Genomic DNA, 26,155 nt, shown 5'->3' with positions numbered 1-26,155 from the left:
ATAAGTGAGCAGGTTTATATCACCTGTGATTGACGCTGTTGATGGAAGTGGAAAGTTGTTTTACTGCATGTCAAAATACTTTGTGAGCACTATACATTCATGCCATGATATTTATAGTGTTTAGCTTAGCAATCTATTGATATGTACAATATTCATCGCATCATATACGAAGCCGAGGTTTTTTTACGGAAAGGCAATCGAGAGCAGACCACCTCATAATGTGAAAGAATTAAATATTTTTAGACCACTTGAGCAGTTAATTTTCACAGTTGCATAGCGAAGGTTTGGGATTTGGGAGGAGGGGTTGGTTGGTTGGGTTGGCTTTTTTTTTTGTTGAGACCTGTTGGAAAGATTCAGTGTTGAATGGTCCTCCAATCCATATTTCCACTAATGAATTTTAGTATGAGGGCAGCAGACTGTAACAGAAAGTGTAGGAATACTAGCAGTTTTAAAATCCACTAATGCTTTTTCTTAACAATTTATGCTACTCTATTAAAATGTGGTTAAATACAGTTTAAAGACATTGTTAATATAACAGTAGGAGCAAATAGAAGTCACATATAGATTAGTATAAGCACTGAGAGAATCCCACACTATAACAAAGATACAGTTATTATGAGGTATGTAATAATGAGCTCCTTTGAGTAAATATAAAATTCATCCCAATGATTAAATATGTGCTTTTTAATAACAAGCAAAATAAAGTATCCATGTGCATTGTAGTGGGGTGGCTGCCCCACTCCTATACTAGATGGGGCTTCAGCAGGCCAGAGAGGCTGTGCAGGTGGGCGGCCAATCAGAGAAGGCCTGCTAGGGAGCCAATCAGAGGCTGAGTAAGAGACAGCCAATCAGGGCCAGGCTCAGCCATATATAAAACCTGCCCAGGAAGGGCACAGTCACCCCCCCCCCCCCGGCCTTCAGAGAGTGAAGGTCTGTCTCCTGTGCAAGGGGGCTAGCACCAGGGACAGCGCAGGCAAGGGGAGCAGAAGGAACTCCAGCCCGGTATCTGCCAGGCTGCAGGCCCAGAGGGAAGGGCCAGGCCGGTGCAAAGGGGATGACGAGGAAGCGACCCAGGGAGAGAGGCAGACAAGGGGAGAGAAGGAGGGCAGGAAGGCTGCCGCCAAAGGGTCCCTGGGTCGGGACCCAGAGTAGAGGGTGGGCCTGGGTCCCCCCCTTCCCCTTTGCACATACACCCAGCCGTTGGATGTGGCGATAGTGGACTGCACCTGACCCCTGGCAAAAGGGGTTAGACTTTGGGGTGTGGTTGGCCGCTGTGGCTGGGCGATGTGAAAGACTGCTGATAAACCCTCTCCCCCAACCCCCCACAGTAAGGGGGTGAACGAGGACTAGGGGGCACTGCCAGAGGGCAGTGTCTTGAAGAGGACGCTGCAAGAAGGGAGCAACACGGGTCCAGGCGCTAAGAGAGGGCGAGAGACGGATGGGACACCACCAGTGGAGGGTGCTCCACACTGGACTAAGCTAATTCCCTGACGAGTCAGCAGGAGGCCCTGCGGGGGTGAGTCCCAGCCCCATCACATGCATAAAGTTGGTTTATGTTTGTATAGGAACGTTTTCAAGAAAGCAACAAAAAATACAAATACAAACTGTAAACTGTATTTGTCTGTAGTGCACCTTTTTACTTGCTACATTAGGAGTTGTTTTAGTTTTTTGTTTTGCTTTCTTTCTCATGAAAATTAGCACACTATCAAAAATAAACTAGGTCATTTTGGTTGTAAAAGGGAGTAATGTCATGTTGGTCGGGAGGGAAATGTAGGAAAGCATGGGTGTGTCATATGACAGTTGTCCTCTGGGACATCATTTTTTTGCTCTTTTGGAATAATGTTAGCAAAACAATAGCTCTTGGTAACCATATGCATGAATACTAGTGTTACTTTCCATTGCTGACCAAGTGCTTAATACTTAGATTGGAAAATAGACTGTCCAACTTGAATGCATGAATTCTAACTGAACCTTGCCTACTTCAGCATTCACATAACCAAAGCATTATTCTTTGTTAATTACAAACAAAGTCTACTGCCTAACTTGCATAAAAATGTTTTAGATGATAACTAGAACCCCTTTCTAATATTCAGAGAGCTATGCAATCATTTTCTTGAAACAAATTCAGTGCTTTACTTCTACTTCACCTTTATTACGTAGATCCCCTTGTGGATTTTTATACATTTGTGGTATTTTGATTTAAGTATAACATGCACAAGTTGAATGAAATTATTCTTGATATAACAATTAAGAACCAAATTTTCAGCATTTCACAAATGTGCCTGAAAAATATGCAGCTACAACTATTTAAATTGACATTTAAATTGTAAATTGACATTCTTGCTCACCTTTGTATATGCAGTGAGGTCTTGTGTGTGTGACCAAACATGAGGCCCACTGAAAATGTGGTTACAATTCACTTGTTATCACAATGTACAGTAATTGTCTGGCTATGCTGGAAAAAGGACGGGGAGCTACTGGATGTGGTTTAATTAGGCTGAAACTTTATTCCTAAAAGTCTGGGGATACTCAGCAGATAAAATTGTACAGGACAGGTAATTACATAATCATTTACAAATACCCCAGGGACTGCTGTGAGCCCTCCTGCTTTTCCATCCTGGTCCCCAGCCAATGCACTGCTGGGACCTCACTATTCCCCAAATGATGTTCAAGGAGGATTACAAAGGGGTGGGGATTGACTCCCTGCCGTATCAGTCACAGGAGCCCTAAACCCACCCTGTTTCCTCTTCTTTAAAGAATACCTCTAAATCTTTTCCACATCCATTTTATCTGATCACCGTAGCTACTCCCAATGGAGTACCTGCACATCTGCCATAAGGAGACACCAGCATTTAGCTTGGCTGTCTTCTCCCCCTCTCCCTCCCCCTGCCCCATACCCAGATGGGTTCCCAGACATCTGGTGCTCTCTTTAACATTGGCCAAAAATGTATATGCTCCCAAGTCAGATAGGTGGACCCCATTCTGCCTGAATAACTCTGATGCCCTGTATGCTATGTCCAGATGAAAAATTAGCAACCCCCCTAGGCTACTTGTGAATTTAGCCACCTGCCTGTTCACATATATCCTAGCCTTCTGGACCCATGGGACCTTCACTGTTCTCTACCACACCCTTCATAGCAACATGCCTGACCACATAATTTTTACTCAGGGGGAAAAAGTTCCAGGATCTGCCCCAAGTCCCTCTTAGCTCTGACCATTAAATCTACCGTTATACACATTCCCAAACCATTTCCCCTAAGATGAAGCACAATCATATCTGATGTCTGCTCCCGGGCCACCATGGTGTACAGAACGGGCATCAGCTGGTCCCATAACATGTCCCTCATGCCATGCCAGCTCAGGACTGCTTCACCCCCAAGCACTCCCGGGTTTACAATGGCTCCAGTGGCTCCATGGAGCCAGGCCCATGCTCAGAAGGGGCCCTGGCCTGCTCCACTTGCATTGCGCCCTGAGACCCCTCTGGCTTCCCTCACCCACCACTTGCTCCTCGTGGCCTGCCCGTCTGCTGCGTCCTCGGCACCACCCCCTGCTCCTCTCTGCCCCGTGGCCGAACCCCAGTGCACCTCCGGCTCCGGGCAGTCTTTGCTTCCCACCACCTGTGGAGCCCCACCTGTCTCCCCAGAGCTGAGCTGCCTGGGAATGGTGCAGAAGCCTGGCCCATCTCAGCTGGGGGGGAAGGGAACAGTGCAGGGAGCTTGCCTGGGTCTTGAGGGAGCCCAGCCGGGGCAGTCCCTGGCCTGGCTGATCGCACCACTCCTGAGGGACCAGAGCGATTCCCCGGCCTGGCACCAGCTCTGGCTGCACTGCCGGTTCAGCCTGGCAGACACAGTTGCCTCCCAAAAAGGCCAGTGAGTGCAGATGGGAGGCAGGGTGTGGCGGAGTGGGTTTATTGCGGGGGCACTGGGCATAGGGAGTCAGGAGGATGTTGGGTGGGGGGGCTTTGTGGCACAGCATGGGCCTGCCCCACATGGGGAAGGGGCATGCTGGCAGCACAGGGCTGGCAGGCCACTGTGTGTGTCTGGCAACTTCCAGTTTGCAAATAGTGTCCTTGCACTGGGCTAGGCAGAGCTAGGCGGCCCCTGCTATGCCAGGCCCCATTGCCCCTGTCTGGCTCCTCTCTCTGGGGACTGACCTCCCCACCCCATGCTCCATCGCCTCCATGAGGGCCCACAAATAAGTTTGGCACTGGACCCACAAAAGGTTAATCCAGCCCTGCCCCCAAGGACCAGCTGTGAATCTCCAGGCAACCTGGAAGTCCACCTATGTGCCCAGTAAACAATACTATGCCACAGATCCACGTGGTCTGCTGGCCCATCTGCAAGTGCAAACAAAAAGGAAAATTAACACTGATTCCCTACCACCAGTGGAGGTCTCATATACATATGGTATGCTTCAGACTGCCAATGCTGAATTGCCCCATTCCCCAGAACGAGCTGGGCTGCTGCTGTTGCTGCCCCAATCCTGACTGAGTGGGAACCAAATTCATGTGCTGGAAATCACAGCCCCTCATCAGTCCCTGTCTTAAAACTGTAACAAACTGGTATGCTGTGTGGGGACTCTCATTACTGTGAATAAAGAGAGTCCTATCCCTCCCTGGTCTTATTGCCATGTGTGCCCTCACAGCACCCACAGGGCAGATCCCAGGCTTGCCCCCTTTCTGGGAAATAATGAACTCTCTCATACCTCCTTGATCCATCTTTGACCTCCTCAAGGTTAATATCACATCTCCGAATGTATATCCATCAATTCCAAATCCTTTCCAGAAGTATCCCTGCAGGACTCAGGCACTAGCTTGCTGATCCTAAAAGATCCAAAAAAACCCCGAAAACACTACCAGGAATGCAGCACTGAACAAGGCCACCTCTTGTCCACAATGACATATGGAATCCACACCACATCCCTGAACATATTAACAGTGCTTGGACAACGTGGATCCTTCCAAGGGCTGGTGCTTCGAGACCGCCCCGCTAGAAACCTCTGGACTAAAAACCTGCTACGAAGGATCTGGGTCACCATTCAGCCTACTGACAAACATAAGGCCCAATAGGTGAGTGGAGATGTTTCATGATTTAATTGCCAGGTTGCTAACAACACGATGTACTGTAGCACCAGGTCCTCTATAAATGGTCATATTGTTGGCCAGCCCTCTATAACTCCTGAAATTGCACAAAATCATTACAATGTTTCTCACAGCTCCAAAATGTTCATGGAGCTACCGATCTCTGTGCTACTCTGAAAGCCATCATATTCCAAGGTTCCCCAGTGGCATCCATTTGGGTTCCTTGCTGGCTCTAGTTCCAGCTTCTGAAATCTGTCCATCTGAAAATGAGACAATGCATCTGCTACATCTTTATCAACCCCGGCCCATGTTTGGAAAAGAAAGATGTTAAAGTTTAAACATTGTACAACAATAGCTCTCACCAGCTTCATAACTCTGTGTGATCTAGAGGACTGGTGATTGATAACGTGTACCACCACCTTGCTGTCACACGGGAAACACATCCTTTTATTAGCAAGCTCCATTCCCCAAATGATCACTGCATCAAAATTGGAAAAAGTTCCAGGAACGTTATATCCTGCAATATCCCTTTTGGAATCCAGGTGGAGGGCCATTTCTAAAATACCTCAAAACCTGTACTTCCTGAAGCATCTGAGTGGATCTTTAAATCAGCCTTGAGTATCCAGTCCTATCTCTAGAATTACACGCCATTAAAATGGCTCAGAAACTTTCTCCATACCCCCCAAATCCTCCTTCATTTCTTTAGTTACCCTTATAATATGGTGAGGTCTAGATATGCCTGCAGTGGGATCTGCAAGCTGGAAACCAAATGCCCGCCCCCGGGCTACCACTCAGCAAGCAAAGTTAAGATGCCCAATAATAAATTTGCAGCTCATAGGGGTGTAACTTTCTTGGCCACTCTAGCCCTGCTAATTAAGCCCAATACTTCCTGAAGCTTATCCTGAAGGAGTCAGAATATACCCACCAGTGTATCTTGCTCTGTGTCCCCAGATAGCTCAACATAGTAGAAAGTCTCTCCATTTTATCCTCCACCAGTTGTACCCTCATTTTTTTAGACAGAGCCTGAAAGGCATCCATCAGGCTTACACACTTATCTGAATTCACCTTGCCCATGAACAAAACATTATCTAAATAATGCACTACCTGCTGCAAACCAGCTTCCTGCACCACTGCCCAATGTAGCATTGTACTAAATTTCTCAAATGCAGAACAGAATATTGCACATCCCACAGACGTAGCTTTATCAAAATAAAACGCGTCTTCGAAAGAGAAACCCAAAACGTTAATGTCAGAAGGATGCACTGACAGCCGTCAAAAAGCAGACTTGAGATCACTCTTGGCCATTACCGTCCCTGGGCTACAAGCCCTACTCATGTTCACAGCCTCATCAGTGGAGGAACAGTGAACAAGGATGGGTCTAGTCCATCATTAACTGAGCTACTCCGTGAGTATGACAGGTGGAGAATTAAGCAATACTTTCCCAGAGCCTTTTTAGGAATCAAGCCTAGGGGAGAAACCTGCAAGTTCTATATAGGTAGGTGTTTAAATGTCCTGCTACCCTCTTCTTCTTCAATTTCAGGAGTAATCTTTTTCTTTATAATATGACCCCTTTCCACTAAGGACTAGTTTTTGGACATTACATGACTTCTTTCCCCTCTAAATCCTGAAGAAAACACATCCCACAAATATGCCCCAGCTGTCTTGTTAGGGAAATCCCAAAGGAGAACCCTTAACACCTCAAGCTTCACAAGAGATAGTGCCCTTGTCCAGCCCCCATTTTCAGCTTACCCCCCCACCTGTTGTTGCACCTTGGCTCTCAAATCTTGCACCCAAGGGTCTGCAGGTGGCACCTGACTTAGCCCCCATTTTGTTTCCATACTGTGGCCTTCCCTGACTGCTGTGGCAGTTGTGGGCTGCATGGGCCCCAAAGTACATTTTGCAAGCATGCCTAAATTTGCAGATGCTCCGAAAACATCCACTTTCATTAAATGCCTAGCAAATGTCATTACGAGCCTTGGGCATCCAGTGGACTTGTTATGGAACAAACAGGCCACTGTCAGTGTGAAAATCAGGCCCACATGGTGTCATCCTCTTTAACCACAGCATATGTTGCAGTGCGTCCCACTGAATCCCTGTTTGTGTTGCAGCCCTCAGTCTAAACTGTTCGTCATAGTTAAACCAAGCCATGCTCCTAAACATATTCTATGCCCACCTGATTATATTCATATATTTGAATAATACTGGGCTTCTGTCTGGGTAAGCCTCTGCAATAATGCCTGCATATATTAAGAAGGTGGCTTCCCCAATTTTCCTATGTTCTAGCCATTCTTGGCCATGTCATGGCCCTGCTTGCTCTGCCCTGGCTTACTGTGTCAGCACCTCCCTGTGCAACAATGATAATGTGTTTATATATTCAGCTCTCAAAATGTTATCTTTAGTAGTACCAAGCAGGTGAACTCCTATTGGGTGAGCCACCCCAGCATAACCGTACTCACAGCTGACCATTGGGGCACTCTTAGTGCCCTATTGCCCGCAGTCAGCAGTTCTGTCTCACAAATTCACATTCCCTGTCAGTGGGTGAGTTGTAGGGTGCTCAACAACCTCCGTCTCCCTGCTAAGGGTTTCCACCCGTTGGTGAGGGTCCTGCCCTGCCTGACTATTGTCTGTCCCCCAAAGTCGAGCCCATGTTGGGTGTCCAGTACTGTCACATCCAGACCCCCTCCCCCACCCATGGAAGCTCCCAGCTGCTGCAATAACTGAAGGTTAGCTTGTTACAGTTGTGTAATGCCATTAGTCTCTGTAGATGGTGTGTATAACTCAGACATTCCCGACACAATTCCTAGGACATCAGCTCCCTCCCATAACCTACTGGCTTGTTCTGTTACCCCACTAGTTTTGATGTCTCCTGCCCTCTAGGGAGAGGGGGGAAGTGACCACCTTCCCCTTCCCCATTTAGGTCCTCCATGTGGAGAATTGTGCAAGTTCCCTGAATCCCCAGTGAGGTCCCTGCTACTGTTACACATTGCTGCATTGGAGGGAAGGGAATCACTTTCACACTCTGCTCCTGCAACCTCCTTCTGGGGTTGATTACACTCACCCCTGCCAGCCACGTTGCTCCCCTGTCCTGCAATCAGTTTGTTCAAATGTCCTGGCTCTGGGCGACCCTCTAGACACTGTAAGCCTTGTAGTGCAATCTGTTGTCAAGAGTCAAGGAGAATGAGGATGGAGTGCTGGTTCTCAGCTTTGGTTAAGACAAGGTTATTAGAAAGTTTGGCAAGAGTGGTTTGACAAAGTGGAGTGCAAGGGGTGAAGGCAGCACTAGAGAGAGTCTAGGATGGAACTGAAGGAGAACTCCAGACAGAGATTATAAACCGTTCGTTCAATGGGTTTAGAGACAGCAAGGAGATGGGGTAGTAGCTGGAGGGGCAAGTGGGGTCAAGGATGATTTTTTTTTTTTTTAAGTGGAAGAGACTAACACATGCTTGTATTGTAAGGGGAAAGAGCCAGAGGATAGTGAAAGGTGAAGGAGAAGGGTAAGGGAAGGATGAGGATTGGTTTGAGAGAGATCAGGATATGGGATGGAAGGGGATCACTGGGGCAAGTGGTGGCATTAGAGGAAAGTAAATGAGAAACTTCTGCATCGGTGACAAGGGAGGAGAGAGTTGTAGGGCAGAAAGGGGGAAGGAGAAAGGGAAAGTCATGTTGTATTTTGTCAGTTTTCTCTTGAAAGAAATTGGCGAGATCCAGTGCAGAGAGAGAAGTAGATACAGGAGTTTAAAATTGGCTGTTGCACTATAAAGTCCAAATAAATAATAAGAAATTCAACAGCGTTAGTATTAAGAATAACCAACTGCTGTCTGTAGTCTTAGACTTCAAGCTGATATGAATATAAAAATAGGGTGCAAAAAACTACATTTTTAGATTAGAGATGAAAGAGAACATCATGTCACCCAGCGTCTCGCCCTGCTGAAGCAGGATTTTTCCCTATGGTATGTTTTTTCATGCTTTGTCCACTCTGCTTTCTATTGTTGTCAGTAGAGGGACTTTTTCACCTCTTCTCACTTGAGAATTGAGTGATGCATTCATTTTTCAGAATAAAAATTTAACGAAATTTAAACATTTTTCTTACATTATTCTGACATTCCTTTCAGGTTATATACAAATAGCCACAGAAAAGGGAGGTTGCGGCTGGGCTCATGACAAAATATATTACATTAAAAAAGTACAGTATATACAGGAAAGTGAATGGAATTGTGGTCACGATTAATTCATCTAGACATTAGCAATATTTTTGTACTTAACACATAACATATAATTATGTGGCTAAAGAATGGAAAATGATTCCTGTGTATAAATAGTTTATAAACACATCAGCAGGTTAACAATACACAATGTGCAGACGTTTCCTGTGTTTGTCCTGAACAGCATAGGAGGAATGTGCCAAGAGCAGGTCAATTTATGTCACTTTTTTCCTTCTAAAGCCAGGCTGCTGTACAACCACAAATTTCACCGACTAACACTGATAACAGTTGCATAGCACAGTGGTTTTCAAACTTTTTTTCTGGGGACCCAGTTGAAGAAAATGGTTGATGCTCGCAACGCAACGGAGTTGAAGATGAGGGGTTTGGGGTGTTGGAGGGGCTCAGGGCTGGGGCAAAGGGTTGGCTTGCGGGGGTGAGGGCTGTGGGGTGGGGCTGGGAATGAGGGTTTCAGGGAATGGGAAGGGGCTCTGGGCTGGGGCAGGGGGTTGGGGTGTGGGAAGGGGTCAGGGCTCTGGACTGGGGCTGGGGATGAGGGGTTTGGGGTGTAGGAAGGGCTCTGGGTTTGGGGGGCCTCAGGGCTGGGGCAGGGGGTTGGGGTGTGGGAGAGGGTTAAGGCTCTGGGCTGGGGATGAGGGGTTTGGGGTGCAGGAAGGGGTTCCAGGTTTGGGGGTACTCAGGGCTGGGGCAGGAGATTGGGGTGTGGGAGGGGTCAGGGTCCGGGCTGGGGCCAGGGATGAGGGGTTTGGGGTGCAGGGTTTCCAGGTTTGGGGGTGCTCAGGGCTGGGGCAGGGGATTGGGGCTCAGTAGCGACGTGCAGACTTGCGTCCAGCAGCTCCCAGCCAGCAGCACCGCCAGGGTGCACCACGGACTGCGCTGTTCCCTGGAAGCGGCCAGCAGCAGGTCTGGCTCCTAGGAGGAGGTGCACAAGTGGCTCTGCACGACTCTCGTCCTCAGGCACCATGCCCCCAGTTCCCATTGGCTGGTTGCCGGCCAATGGGAGTGCAGAGCCAGTGTTTGGGGTGGGAGCAGCACGTGGAGGCCCGTGGCCCCTTTGCCTAGAAGCCAGACCCGCTGCTGGCCACTTCCAGGGCACAGCACAGTGTTGGAAAAGGTAGGCACTGGCCTGCCTTAGCTGGGCAGCACCGTCTATGGGACTTCTGACATCCCGGTCGGCGGTGCTGACCAGAGCAAGGTGACCCAGAGCCTTACATGCCACGGTCCAGTAGTAGTTGCAACCCACAGTTGGAAAACACTGGCATAGCGTAAAAAAACCTCATAAAAGGCCAAATTCATCCCTAGTATAACTCCACTAACTTTAATAGAGATACACCAATGATGATTTGGCTGATTGTTTTCAATGGTGACTGCACCACTGTTTTGATTAGTTACTCTTATATTATTCATTGCAGAGGAAAGAGTAAATTACTTAAAACAGAGTGAAGGGTAGATAATTAATGCCTTCCTGTCAAAGAAATATAGATTTTACTTTCTAAAGCAGTTCACTGTATGGTGGATCCATTAAACAGTGTCTAGTTTAATACTATGACTTAGAAAAACCATAGTATAAAGAGATCGAGCCAAAGTCTGCCAGTTGGTTTTAGGTATAATCAAGGTCAGGACTTGGCCCTCTAGTTCAGATGTTAATTCTTGATAACCTAACAGAAAGCTCTCTTGTGAAGGAGCTGGTCTTTTAGAGCTCAGAGCTACAGGGTGTTCTGATGTTCTAGGAACAGCGTCTGGTATTGTCATGGCAAGCCCAGGAAAATTCCTCTGGGAGACTTCTTTGTTTCTGCACATCCAGATGCTGGAATGGAAATTAGCTGTATGTGAACCCTGAGAATTTTGCTGTGAAGCAGCTCTGGGCTGATAACGTTTTACCATTATGCTTTTCCCCTCACCTGTTTTCTAAAATATTATTCAAACTTTCCTCTGTCCCAGGGCCATATATGTATGTCAGCATATATGCTTTTTATACTCTGATTCCTGTGTCAGGTAAAGACCATGGGCCACATCACACCTTCCTACGGGAGGGAAAGACTTACCAGGAAAACTTATGTGGAATTTCCAAGGTATCATCCCTTTCACTTGCAGCTCTAGCTTTTAACCTCAGATCTGTGGCTACTTAGCCATATGGATGCCCTGAGTCTTTCACTTTGGAGAACTAGCCCTTCACTGCTGCTCCTGATCCCCTCTCCTCCTATTGGAACATTCCACTGGTCCCCAGTTCATGTCTGTGCACTAATCCCCTACCCTTTAGGAGAAGCATGATGTACAACAGCTTTTTCTCCATCTGTCCACACCCTCTAACTCCTGTGGCAGCTCAGTTGCATCATATTTGTGCAGAGGAAAGGAATCCATGGATTTAGGATAAAGGGATAATATGGCAAGTAGGCTCCATTCTTTCAACTATAAAATCTTCAGATACAGATCTGTTGTATTTTCCCAAGCAGAAGGCAGAAGCACCTTCTTTTGGTTCACTTAAAACTAGACTTGAAAAAGCAACAAACTCTGGAGCCTCCCGGCTCTGCATCCCTGGATTGGGAGGATTCTGAAAGAACACTTCCTTCTTTTTGCTGAGAGCCCTTTCTTTGTTTAGGGTTAGGGTGGAGCTTAGCTGGAGATTCTCTTTTTCTGCTGGCATGCTGAGTAGCTTTTCCAAGGTGGGGAAGCTGTCTGCCTAGTTTCCTTTGAATGGAGTTAAGCCCTTTCCTTCTTGACTGTGTATGATGTCTTAGTGTGGGTTATTTACACATCATAGATTTCACCTACTCCCCTCTCCCAAAGACCCCAAGCCCCTGAGTGCACCAAGCAAAAGCTATACCTTCCCCCTCCCCCAACACACGCACATCCGTTTGCAGGACAGAAATGGCATAATGTGGCACCACCCTTGTTCTCTTGCATCTTGAAAGACTTCAGGTAGCAGGGACAGATACCACTTCATGCACCAGACATATAGGAATTTCAGAGGGACAGGGTCTGTGACCAGTGTGAAGTGGTTCCCTAAGACATAGTGGAGGGCCTCAATCAGCTTAACAGATAAGCGCTCCTCCTTAGTTGAAGAGTAGGCTTTACCTCAAGGAAACAGCTTTCTACGTTGATAGGGCACTGAGTGCCTCTGTCCCTCAGAGTCTTCTGAAGCTCCCGCTGGGTACTACAGATCTTTACCACACCTAATGCAGGCCAGTGCCTAATTCACACCATCAGGCTCTAGGTCTGTGCTTTAAAAGCAAATATGACCCACCATCCATGAACATTCATTTATGCTTTAGACTACAGGTGCTCTGTTTTATAATTATTGTTTAGGGTGCCTAGAATCAATGATTCAGGTGAAAAACACGGTATCATTATAACTATAAAATTACCTCTATTTAAAGATGTTTTTCTAATTCATAAAATTTACCTATTACCACCTGTAAGTTCATCTACATAAATTATAAGATTGCATAAATTGAAGCAATATACCAACACAATACTAACTGGGGAACGCAAAATGCCCCCTCTGCAAAAGAAAATGTAAAGCCCATCTCTAGCATCCCTTAGACAAAAATGAGGTCAGTTTTGAAGGTAAGCAAACTCAAGCTTTCTCAGATCAACAGGGCCTCAAATTCCAGAACTGAGAACTGCCCAACTGAGAACACCCAGTCTGCAGACCTTGGACATTCAGGTTTCTGAACTTTTAGAAAGAGCACCTCTGCTTCTCTCAACTGTTAGGATGGAGCACAGAGAGACAATCTCTAGAAAAATGAGGATCCCAATTAAAACCCATGCTTTGAATTTCACTTGGAAACATACACTGTGCAGCATTGTGTAGCGTAAGTAAACAGCCACACTCTGCACACATCTTTAAGGCTAGCCCCAGGCAGAGCACTCTACAAAATCCTGTCTGTTGGTGACAAAGGCTTGGATAACTTTGAGGCGGTCTGCATTCAACAGTAAACGTCACCACCTCTTTGCCAAGCAAAAATTAAAAATAGTGCTCTTGACAACTTCTGTTCCCTCTGAATCCAAGAGCTCCCCAGGATGCCAAGCCAGCTGAAAGGTGGACTAATTCAACAGGCAGCCTTCATTGGCAAAGTTCCTAGTAGTCCTGGGATGGACTTTAAAAGCTGTCCTATACTTGATCAATAGTACACCATTGCTTCTATGACGTTTACAAGGTAAGGTTAAGGGGGTGCACACTCAAATCCCTCTGCCCTAAAAGATTTACAGTCCTGGCCCTTTAAAATTCTTCCTGTGTTGTAAAGGAATGTCGAGGGAAACCAACCTGTCAATTTTCTGGTTCACAAGCAAAGAATAACTTAGATTGTAACCTCTTTGGGGCAGGGGCTGTTTTTTGTTCTGTGTTTGTATGGTGCCTAGCACAATAGGGACCTAGTCCATGACTAGCGTGATAATGCTGATGATAACATTACTGATTAGAGGAGGAAGTCATGACATTAGCTGTCTGCAGCAATTTGCTGTTTTGAGGGCAGAGAAAGAGAAGGGGGGAGCTCACAGAAGGTGTCTTTTCAGAAATAGCTGCAAATGCGTTAGGAACTGCAAGTGCGTTAGTCCTTTTTCCTATGTCCAGTGCATCTGTCTGCTGCTCCCAAGGCTTGGCACGGAATCCTGCCAGTTGGTCCTGAATGCTACATTTGGCTCCGAATCATTAATTCTGCCCTATGTTCTCAGTTCCAGCTATGAAATCCTAATGCTGGCTGCTGCTTGTAATCTTGGTTCTTGAATCATTCCTGCTGCTTCTACAGCTAGGTTCTTATTCCTGTCTAGTGGTGCACTTAGGGCCAAATTGCTGTACATTTCTAGACCATGGGAGTTTTGCGGTTGACTTCAGCTAGATCATTTTTTGATCCTTAGACCTTAATCTTGCTTTGCGTCTGGTTCTGTGTCCTTCACCCTAGCTGTGTTTCACTTGATCTCTAGCTCCAAATGTTGCTCTTGATCCTGTGCATTTAGTTTGGGAGATTGCACCGCACATAGGGCTTTATCCTTGAATGTTAGTAATGTGCAATGTATTTGTGGACCGGGATGTTCAAGTGAAGGTCACACAAAGTTTCCACCTCTCTCTCTGGACCACCCTACGGATAATACTTTTAGCTGAGCAATGGCACAATACTTTGACTGTTCTGTGTGTGCCTGGGTATGCACAACACGTCCACACTGGCACCAAACAAAAGAGCAACAACATTTCTTCCATTTTTTTTTTTTCTCTGCTTCAGAAGTGATTCAGTCTCTCAGCGTGCCCCTTACATATCAGGTTGCTTGCCCATTTTAATAGTAGCTCTGGCAGCACTTGCTAACTGTATGGAATGAAACTTCAAAACTAAATAGTGCTGTAAATACGATTAGAAACAATGCTGTGAAAAGAAAAGAAATGTTGTCATTATGCAGCTTATTTATGGCTAGCTAATTTAAATGATTTTCAGAGCGTTTACTTCAGATGCCTTCTTTCATTTCCCCACAGTTATATTTTAGTGTTCTCATTAATACTAACTTTTAGAAAGATGCAATGTGTCTGAATTGAATAGTAATGTATAATTTAAGAGAAAATAAACTTTCATTTTACTATTGTGTATGGCAACAACAGAACAGTTTGTTTATTAGTGTCTAGTGCAAGTGCAGTAGAGCCAGCCAGTATCTTGAGTAGAAAAGTGGCATGTGAATTGCATAATATTTGCTTGCATTAAACATATCAAAGCAAAAGTTTCAATTATGTATCCTTTTTATAAGTACAAAAGTCACCTTTGTGCATGCATATCAGGTTTGGTATGATCTTTAATGTTGCCAACCAATCTAAAATTATCCTGGCCTAAAAACATTTTTAATGGAGTCACCCAGGTCCCTGGATTTCAGATTATACTAATGTTTGTTTTTCTAATGCTACATTGAATGTCCAAATATATGCAATTTTGCTTGGTTGTTTTTTTTTTTTAACCTTATTACAAAAGTTAAAAGGGTAACTTCCAGTAATGTCAACCCCAAGTATTCAAAAGTCATACATAAGTCAGGCCCCCAGAAATCATAAGATTGGCTGAAAAATTGAGTTTTTCAAACTCAAAAAAATGTTGAGTTCTTTTTATTTACCTTCTGTTTTAATTTTAAGCACTTAAGATTCAGCATTTTCAAGCTTTTCCCCTCTCCCAACTGTAAGGGCTAGAAACTTACTTATTTGTTAAATGAAAGTTGTGATTCTCACATGATCACTTGTCTCCAGGAGTTGGGGCTTCTAAGAAAAGCACCAACTCTTGCGAGACTCTCAAAAAACCCATGAAAGTTGGCAAATCCTATTTCAATGGTACTTTACCTGAGGGACTGAACTTATAGGACCAGAGTGTCCCTGGCCATAGTGCTGTTGCTTCTTTCTCCAGACACCACAGACAAGGGCTAGAGATATTCACAGTCTCTATGCTGCTCCTGTTTTCCTATGGATGCACAAATTTCCCCAAAGTGGGGTATGGTCCTGCTCCCCTTCACACCCGCCTGCCTACTGAATTGGTCAGGTGCACTGGGGCAAGAAGCTTGCCTCCCTCATCTCCATTGGATTGGGGCAGTTTCACACTATCTCCTATGTAAAGTTCTCGTTCAGTGCTATTATCTTGTCCATAATAGGGGCCCAATTAAAAAAAGAGAGAGAGAGACTGGAGTCTTGTGTATCCACTGGTAAGGTTTTGTATGGAAAAGATTGTTTTCTATACACAACAGCCAACATTACTTTATGTATCAGATTACTCTTATTTTAGATTAAGGAAAACAACAAAAAAGCGTGGACTAGATCATGGGATGTTTTGGATGTCCTCAACTTTTACTGATTTCAGTGGAAATTGAGGGTGCTCAGTATATTGCAGGAACAGGCTCATGTGGCTGAATGCTGCCATCAGATACATAAATGCAGCTCCTTGTGTCCTCTGTTGAATTGTGCTTGATTATACTGTGCTGAATTTAGCCTCTTAATTTTAAGTCAAGGGCATGAATTCTGCCAGGTATACTTGCCAGCTTGGTTCTTGGGACCTAGCACATTCTGCTTACTATTCTTCCTGTCTTCCCTTGTCTCAACAATGTCAGATTACAGCAAGCACGTTGAAGTTTATAATATACGTATCTTGTCTCCTGTTATAAGTGAATGGTAAAGCATTTTGTTACAGAATTGTGTAGTGTGTTTCTGAATCTATTCTTTGTGTGTGTTGCAGTGATTTGAACACTTTGATGTGCCATGTTAATCAAAAGTGAGAAAGTATTTATGTCAAAGTGAAATTCTTTGAGGATGAAAAATATGTCATAAGTAGGTTAAGGAGACATTGTAAGTCTGAGATAACACCTTTGAACACAATGTATAGTAATATACAGTTTCTTACATCAAATCCATTAATTCCTTCAGTTGAAAAGACCACCATTTGGAAGGAATGATATTGGGAAGGAATTTGTTATAACTGCAGTGCAACAAGCATCAAAATCCTAGTGTAAATGTCAAAATGGACATATTTCCTTTACTCATCTTTAGACTTGGCTTGAAAAGTGGTTCCACAAATGACATTTCTACAGCTTTGGCTAAACCACAGATGCTTGGCAGTTGCAAAATTAAAATAGACACAGTAATGTACTGTATATTTTATTTAACAATGGCAATCAGCTTAGCTGCAGTTCCTCAGCACTAGTTAAAATGTGTGACCAGTCAAAAGGTAATAGTTTCAAATTCTTTATCTTCTATCTTTAGAGAAAAAGGACCAAATTTATCTCCTGCGATTTTCTGACTGAGTGGTTATACAAGTAAGTTAATTCTGTTTCTAAATATTAACTTTGTTGAATGATTCAGCAACATAAATTTATAAGTAGAATAACAACAATTGAGATTAATGTTGTTGTTTTCCTGTTAACTGTATTTTAAAAAATATATATGATATAATTATCAGCCAGAATCCAAAGAGGAAAGATGAGCCATTCACAGAATTCTTCTCCATCCCTTTTGTGAAGGACTGGCTAAAGGACCAGTAAGTATTATGCAATATTCAAACAGTATTTTTTTTCTTTTTTCTCATCTTCCCCCTAATTTCCCCCCTCCCCAAACAACAGAGCTTAAATGTGTTAAAATTGTCCCCCTTGAAGTGTCCTTCACCATTCTTGCATAACAAAGGGTCTTTGTGGTGCTTGTTAATTTGGTAGTTATAAGATATTTTGTGCCAGGATCATTTGCACAGAAAGGGTTGTGGGAGTGCTAAACATTTCATTATTCTAAAGTGCAGGGAATTTCAAATTGCCTGATGGTATTATGAAAATCCTTATACTAATGAACAAATAACCCTGGTTTTAAATATTGCTTGCTAATGCTATGATTAGGAACCTCTTTGAGGTTTAGAAATTTGTTCCTCCATACTGTGACCAGCTTGTTTAAAAATCCCTGTAGTAACACTTGGCATCGAGATGCATTTCTTCTGCATATTATTCATGATTTTGTATCTAAGAGATGACACTTTCTGTTTCTGGAGTAAAGTGTTAATTGTCTCCCTCTTCAGCTTTCCCTATTACTCCTCCAATACAGGGCTGTATCATAGTTTTGGAGGAATCTTTTTCTTCTTGGTTGCATGATTTGTCCAGCAATGCAGCTGTTGCTTGAGAAAAGAATGGGGGAGTGGGGAGGGGAGATAACAGCCCACAATGAAGGAGTAAGAAAATTTTATGGCCCAGATTTTCAAGAGAATTCCCTTTTAAGCACCTTTAATGATGTGGCCAGATATGTTGCCAGTGGAAGCTTTTGGGTGCTGAGGACTTTTTTGAAAATCTGTCCATTTCATTAAGATGCCAAAATGGGAGCTGAGCTTTCTTGAAAATCTTGCTATAGGGTTCCACTTGGAAAAACCTAAAACTCTGAGTCACTGCCTCAGAGAGAGAATAGCTCCTTGATGTTCATAGGCCTTTGAAGAGAGCAGGGTGAATGAGAAGTGGACACTCAAGCCTGGTCTATACTACACTGTTAGGTTGATGTATGACATAATTACGTTGACGTAAGCTGCCTGTGTACACACTACGCCCTTGTCCCACCCATGTAAGTGCCGTACTACACCGACATCATAACTCCAGCAGGCGTAGAGCTTATGTCGATGTAGTTAGGACGTGGTGTCTGTGTAGACACTGTTACTTACCTCAGCTGTTGAGTATCTTGTCAATTTCAGGGCTCCATGCTGGAGCCCTGAAATTGACAAGAAAACTGGGCAGCTAGAGCCTGGCTGCCCGCTTCCGGAATGGAGGCAAGTAGCTCAGGAGGCTGCCCCCTGCCTTGCTCCTGGCGGGGAACAGGGAGGCGAGAAGCCCAGATGGCTATCCCTGCTTCCAGTTGGGAGGTAGGAGCCAAAAGCCTGGGGGGCAGCTAGGCTACCGGTGTGGAGCTGCGCAGAGCTGTGAACTCTGGCTCTCAGCCCCCCACACAGCCAGTGGGGGTGCTCCTGTTGAGGATGCACATCACCCACAGAAGGAGAGTAGCAGCTGTAAGTCGACCTAACATAGGTCAACTTAAGTTTGTAGTGTAGACATGCCCTCAGACACCTAATACAGAAATAACAAGTTTCTTCACACTTCCCTGCCAATGTGGCTCAAACCTACCTTAGATGGACAACTTCTAGGGACTAATAAATTTCATTCTCCATACCCATTAGCTGCTTACTATCTCAACCAACAAGATTGCCATTTCAAGCGGCAATTTTGAGATTTGGATGCTTGCTTTAAACTGGAGTGAGACAGTCATACTAATTGCATAGAGGCTACTGAACAGCCATCAGATAGTATCATATTTCTGTTATAACTGACATGGGAGTTGGAATTTTTGAAGGTGACTAAGGTCTGGTCTACACTATAGAGTTAGGTCGACTCAAGGCAGCTTACGTTGACCTAACTCTGTAAGCGTCTACGCTAAAATGTCACTCCCACCAATGTAACTTGTTTGCTATGTTGACTTAATAGCTCCATCTCCACGAGAGGTGTAGTGCTCAGGTCGATGTAGTTAGATCAACGCAGTGTCAGTGTATACACTGTTTTACTTACGTCGACTTTAGTGGCCTCCAGGAGGTGCCCCACAGTGCCCCAACCTGACCGCTCTGGTCATCATTTTTAACTCTGCTGCCCAGAGGCCAGGTGGACAGGTACACACATCTCCCCTTTAAAAGCCCTGTGAATTTTTGAAATTCCATTTCCTGTTTGCTTGGTGTGGAGAGCTCACCTAGCAAGTACCCAGCTGACCATGCTGGCTCCACGCTGCCTGGAGTACACAGGAGGTGGTGGATCGCTTAGGTCTGTAGGAAGAAGAGGCTATGCAGGCACAGCTCCAATCCAGCTGTAGAAATGTCATTATCTATGAGCAGATTGCTCAGGGCCTGGGGAAGAAGGGCTACAAGATGGACCACAGCAGTGCCGCGTGAAAGCCAATATGCTGCCGCAAGCATACCAAAACGCAAGGGAGGTTAACAGTCGCTCTGGTGCGGAGTGCAGACATACTGCTTTTATAAAGAGCTGCATGCCATCCTCAGGGGAGACCCCGCTACCACTTCCAAGAGCCCCATGGATACTTCATAGAACTGGAAGGGACCTCGAGAGGTCATCTAGTCCAGTCCCCTGCACTCAAAGCAGGACTAAGCTCTAGACCCCATCCCTGACACGTGTTTGTCTAACCTGCTTTTAAAAATCTCCAATGGTGGAGACTCCACAACCTCCCTAGGCAATTTATTCCAGTGGTTAACCACCCTGACAGTTAGGACATTTTTCCTAATGTCCACCCTAAACCTCCCTTGCTGCAATTTAAGCCCATTGCGACTTTAGGGGAGCTGGAGTCACAGGCCCCCAGAGTGAACAGTGAGGAGGAGGTGTTGGATGAGGAAGAGGAGGAGGAGGAGTATGGGGGACAGGTGACTGGGGGATCCAGTGGCTCAGTGAGCCAGGACCTCTTTTTGACTCCAGAACAGTTGAGCCAATCCCTAGAGTCCAGTATGGGCAAGCTTGATGCAGGGGAAGTAACCTCTGGTAAGTATGCAGTTTGCTTTGATATTGCAGGGACACGTGTTCATTTACTCTTTTTAAATCATGCTAGAAGAGGTAGTGAAATAACCAGTAGAGGTAGAGTTGCTATCTGCTTCTCATTCCCCTATACAGTAAGACAGAGTGGGCCCTGCAGAACCTGTTTGTGCACCAGGATAGCCCATGAATCCTCCATAGAGATCTCAAGGAAACTTTCCTGAAGGTAGTCTGCAATTCTCTGACAAAAGTTTCTGGGGAGGGCTGCCTTATTTCATCCACTGTGGTAGGACACTTTCCCATGCCATTCAGCAATTACTTCAGCAGGCGCCATTGCAGCACACAAGCTAGCAGCATATGGACACATGCAGCAGCTTTTCCCTTTTAGCCTCCATTACCCTCAGGAGTGAGATATCAGCTAAAATCACCACTGCCTGTGGAAAACAGTGCCAGTATTCAGTTCAATTGCCCTATTTGCATATACTCATGCCTGTGAGCGATTCTTCCCCCCCCCGTTATTGTCCCAATTCACCCCCTTCTTCCCCGGGTCGCACTATGAATCCCAAGGAGGAAGGGCCTGGAGGGTCTCTACATCCACACCAGCAGAGTGTCCGATGTAGAGAGCTGTAGCTCACAAAAGCTTATGCTCTAATAAATGTGTTAGTCTCTAAGGTGCCACGAGTCCTCCTTTTCTTTTTGCGAATACAGACTAACACGGCTGCTACTCTGAAATCAGCCAGATAAGGAGGAGAAGGAAGAGCATGTAGGCTGACATGTTCCAAGAGATCCTGCAAGCCTCTGGTGCTTTGGATACTGAGCATATGGCTTGGAGGATCACCCTTGCAGACAGAATGGACAGGGATAGAGCGGAGAGGAGAGGAGAAAAGCACAGGAAAAGGAGACAGACATGCAGCAAGAGATGTTAGTACTTCTCAAGGAGCAAATAGACATGCTGGAGACAGTCAGGCCAATGAGGGGAGGCAAATGCCACACCTGCTCGAGGCTTGCAGTTTGTGGGGCCAAGCCCCTCCTCCCTGCCCAAACTATGCCCAAGCTTATAAATCTTATTTTTGATATAATGTGTTTCTAAATTGGTCTGCCTAAGTTTTGTCAGAATAAGAACCAAAAGCTGTGTCCAGTTTCACAAGTTTCGATGAATACATTTTAGCTTTAATTCTAGAGAGCTTGCCACAGATGAAGCTTCACAATTGTTTCCATCTGTAAGATGTACAGTAACAGCGAAAAGAAAAGGAGTACTTGCGGCACCTTAGAGACTAACCAATTTATTAGAGCATAAGCTTTTGTGAGCTACAGCTCACTTCATCGGACACTCTGCTGGTGTGGATGTAGAGACCCTCCAGGCCCCTCTTCCTTGGGATTCATAGTGCGGCCCGGGGAAGAAGGGGGTGAATAAATTTGTTAGTCTCTAAGGTGCCACAAGTACTCCTTTTTCTTTTTGCGAATGCAGACTAACACGGCTGCTACTCTGAAACCAGTAACAGCGAAGGAATCTGTAGGTAAATTCTTTGGGGCAGTTACCGTATCTCCAACTGGATTTTGTAAAGCACCAAGCGAACTGAGAAATATTTTATCATTATGTATTAAGACCTTGGTTACTAAAGCAGTTTTAAAAAATAAAGATGTTGTCCTGATGACTGTCTGTCTGAGGAACATTCCCTCAGTTATAACAAGCAAAAAACATTATTTTAAAAATGTAGAAGGTTCCCCTTAACAGATTGCTACAATTAAACCCTTGGACTCTTTCCATACATATGCAATAAGAGCAATGCAGTTACCTTTCGTTTGCATTTTCTCAGCAATATTTCCAGCTGAACTACCCTGAAACCCAAGCACAAATAACCAAATTATATAAAATTCAGGGGTCATGTCATGTCATGAACCCATTGGCATTCTGATTTTTAGTAGAGATGCAATTAGGGTTATACCTGTTCATCATTTGTTTGTCGGGCTTTCCAATGCTCTAAAGCAGATTAGATAAATGTGTGGGGGAAAAGCAATAGGATAAATCTATAATGTTGTTGTGCTGTGAAAAATTCTAATATGATGAGATTCTCGTGTAATATTAATTTAGAAATACTACAGCTTCATTCTAGTTTACCTTCCACATTGCCCGAGAATGAAAGGCAATAGCATGCAGTTCTCTGTTTGCAACTAAACCTGTGTAGTTTCCTCTGTCCTCTACCCAAGGTCAGCTCGTGCATAGGTTTCTGACTGGGGTTACAAGAGCTGTACAAAAAGAACAGGAGTACTTGTGGCACCTTAGAGACTAACCAATTTATTTGAGCATAAGCTTTCGTGAGCTGCAGCTCACTTCATCGGATGTAGCTCACGAAAGCTTATGCTCAAATAAATTGGTTAGTCTCTAAGATGCCACAAGTCCTCCTTTTCTTTTTGTGAATACAGACTACCACGGCTGCTACTCTGAAAAGAGCTATACAGTTTTTGTGAATTAACAGTAATATGCAGAACATTGAAATTATCTATCTGCATTTTTGCTTTTGTTAAAAAAAATGTATATAGTAGTATCCACTCAATATTGAATTCCAAAGAACGTATTCCCTGTTGGCATTGTTGGAACTTATCTGTGTGTACTGAAACAAATATAGAGAGATGGGGGAAATAAATGATCATAGCCTTTATCATAGCTAAATATTTCAGTAAGATATACTGGTACATAAATGATTGCTATTGCAATCATTGCTAGTTGAATAATAAATGATTGCTAGTTGCTTTATGTAGAGCATATATATCTATCTGTGTTTGTATATACAGATTAGGTTTTTTCCCTTCTCCTCCTTTTAATATTCTAATTAGGCAAAGTCTGCTGGTCTCAGCTGCCTTTACAGTTGACTTCATTGTCAGTTCTCAGCTGGCCAATAGGGGTAATTTTGCATGGGTGGCTGACTTCTTTCTTTCCATAATATGCCCAGTTCCCACAGGTTTTGCTTCGTGCACACTGCAATATTTCATTGCTCTGTCACTAAATCAGTCACGCTCTGCAACTTTCAGTATACATTTCATTTGGACTACATGTGTCTTTCTTATAGCTTGTGCTTTAATATGTTGATATAATAAGCAACACCTTTTCTAAGAAAAAGCAAACAAACAGTTCAATATGGACACTAGTCCAGCCACACAGTTCTGATTACAGGAATGTGGCAGGATTAATGTTGTTATAGGAAGCTTAATTTTTTTATTTCATGATTTCTTTTTTCACTTTAAACTGTGCAACATTAACATTGCATTGACATAGTATTTTTGCATTTAGTTTATATATAAAATAGTTACACTGTAATTTAAGTTTTTTGTGAATGAACTTTCTCTTAGAATAATGAAATTTGATCTACAGTAGAGATTATCAGAATTACTGTGGGGAAAATGGAAAAATATTAATAGTGTACTTTGGCTTCCTAACAGGTTATATCAAAGATTACTACTGCTAATCCTTCATGCTTACAGACTATAGGGTCTGATCCAAAGCACACTGAAGTCAATGGAAAGATTCCCACTGACTTCAATGGCTTTGGATAAGATTCATGTGCCTTTGATTGAAGAGTCTCTTTCCATCGAAGGCTGAAAACACCCCTGTGAAGTAGGGAAGTGTTATTAGCCTCATTTGTGTACAAATGAGCAAACTAAAGTGTAGAACTATGGGAACTTGCACAATGTCATACAACATATCTGTGGATCCAGTAATAGGGCTTAGGGCTCCTGACTCCCAGTCTCATGCTGTAACCACAAATTCACCATTAAAAACTCAGAGTTCTACATCAGAAGCAGACACAGTGTTGTAAGGGGAAAATCACTATTTCATAGTTTTCAGGTTGAAAAAACTGACCTAGGACAAAGGCACATGACACTATTTTTTATGTAATGATATGTAAAGGTATGCATACAGATAAATATAAAACCAGGGCATTTTAGCTCCCATCCACACTAGACCTAGAGACACCCAGGGGGAACAACAGCTGTAGCTGGAAGGAACTTGCATGGACCTGATTATGGAATCTGTTTCTAGATCTGTATGACTCCTTCCCCAGAGCATCCAATGCCACAATATGAGCTGAAGGCACACAGTGTAAATCAGGGCTATCCAGCCTCCCCATTCTCAGCAAGATTGAGAGTGACCTGTCACATTCCCTTTCTCCCTCTCTAACTGGGGAGCAACAGCTGCAGCTGAGAGGAGCCTTCATACCCTGACATCATTCACTCAGTTCTGAAAGTTGGTCTCTGGATTTTGTTTTTCCCCATTTGCTCTTCGATTACTGTTGGTTGGTGGTCTCCCTTCATCCTAACCCTCTCGTACCCTTGCTACCATTCAACTGCCCTGCCCCACTCTCTTGCCCATTGTGCTTCTCTCCCTCCACCTCTAGACTGCCTGACTTTCTAACTTTTAGTCCCACACTCACTCCGCTTCCCTTCTCACCCCTAAGGCCACTTTGCTTATTCATTATATACCTGTCGTCCACCCAATGACTGTTTCTTGTCTTTTTATACTGTAAGCTCTTGTGGGCAAGTATTTTGTCTTCCTATATATCAGTACAATGCCTAGCATATTTTCTTTGCTACCACTGTATAAATAACAATAATAAAGTGGGGGAAATTCTTCCTCAGCTTGCCCCCTTTGGAAACAGCCAGACAAGTCTCTTCTATATCATGAATGAAACTACGTGCAGTAAGCATGCTATTTTGGCAAATACATTGGAATTGCAATAACTGCAGGGCTAAACTGTTAAGTTGTCAGACACTGTAGATGTCAAAAAATGCTCTAGAAATCTGGCCTAGATAAATGCCTGTGTTCTACATGTGTATATCTGTACTTCAGTGAATATCTAGAAAACCCCTGAATGAGTTAAGACTGAAATTTGCATTTTGATTCTTTCCCCTAAAAGATTTCCTACCTAAAATGCAAAGAAAGCAGAGAGTTATTTTAAAAAATGAAACACTCTCCTCCTTCAAGGCTTAGGAGCTTTGCACTTGGCTGTGTTCAGACGGATACAAAAGCTCAGGTCAATGAATTCTTGAAAAAAGCAATATGTAAAAAAAGGGGATTGCAGTATTTGATCATTCCTGTCCTGGTTGTCAGCTATAGGAAGGAAAAACTGATAGACAGGAGAAGACTTTGTGAAGCTTTACTCCTGACAACTGTCTAAGGCTGCTGGTATTCTCCTTCTTCAGAAGGCCAAACATGATTGTTCCAACATTCAGAGTCTTTCAAAGGAGAAATACCCTTCATAAAATGGATGAGGAATGGGTTTTTAGCTTTTTATATTGTGAGGTATTTTTCAAATCATTTCTTCTCAATCTGGTGTTTTGGTGTTGCTCCAAAAGACAACTAATATTCTGTGTTTCTGCAAACTGTTGAATGAATGTATTGCAACCTGTTACAAAGAAACTGTCTTGCAAGGTCTCTGTGCCCATTCCACCAGGTCTGTGGAAGTGCCCAAGGGATATTTCACCAAGTCCCTGTGTAAATCCATTCCTCTAAAACCATAGAGTCTTCATGTAGTATTGAATGCATTATGTAGTTAGTGGTGTTGTCTGGATTTAAAAGTTAGTCACATAAATCAGTGCTGCAGTCTCCTTTGGATTAAGTGATCCTCTCTCTCCTTTTGGGATAAATAATACTTAATAAAATCCATTAACTGAGATTTCTGGAGACATTTCATTAAAAAATACTTTTTAATTTTCCACGCCTCTGCATTTCTGGATTCTGGGTAGGCACATTAGCAAAGCACCTACAAAGGGAGCTGCTGTTGCAGTATTTCCAGACTGACTGGCAGCAGGAAATACTAGAAATGTCATGAGAACATTTTTTTTTTTAAATATTTCAGAGTCTGGA

At 44.0% G+C, this 26,155-nt stretch overlaps 1 protein-coding gene across 4 annotated transcripts in view; it reads left to right on the top strand.

The window, feature by feature from the left end:
- The window catches only part of IQCK (IQ motif containing K), a 95,468-nt gene that overhangs the window by 16,461 nt on the left and 52,852 nt on the right, over positions 1 to 26,155 (top strand). For all 4 annotated transcript variants that reach the window (XM_084641817.1, XM_084641818.1, XM_084641819.1 and 1 more), the window contains exons 5-6: positions 17,012 to 17,064; positions 17,208 to 17,285. In XM_084641817.1, coding sequence (XP_084497943.1) covers positions 17,012 to 17,064; positions 17,208 to 17,285 — 131 coding nt within the window. The remainder of the gene's footprint in view (positions 1 to 17,011; positions 17,065 to 17,207; positions 17,286 to 26,155) is intronic.

The sequence above is a fragment of the Lepidochelys olivacea genome (genome assembly GCF_965140295.1).
Source record: "Lepidochelys olivacea isolate rLepOli2 genome assembly, chromosome: 10".
Taxonomy (NCBI): Eukaryota; Metazoa; Chordata; order Testudines; family Cheloniidae; genus Lepidochelys; species Lepidochelys olivacea.
This window is presented reverse-complemented; position numbering and strand designations above follow the sequence as displayed.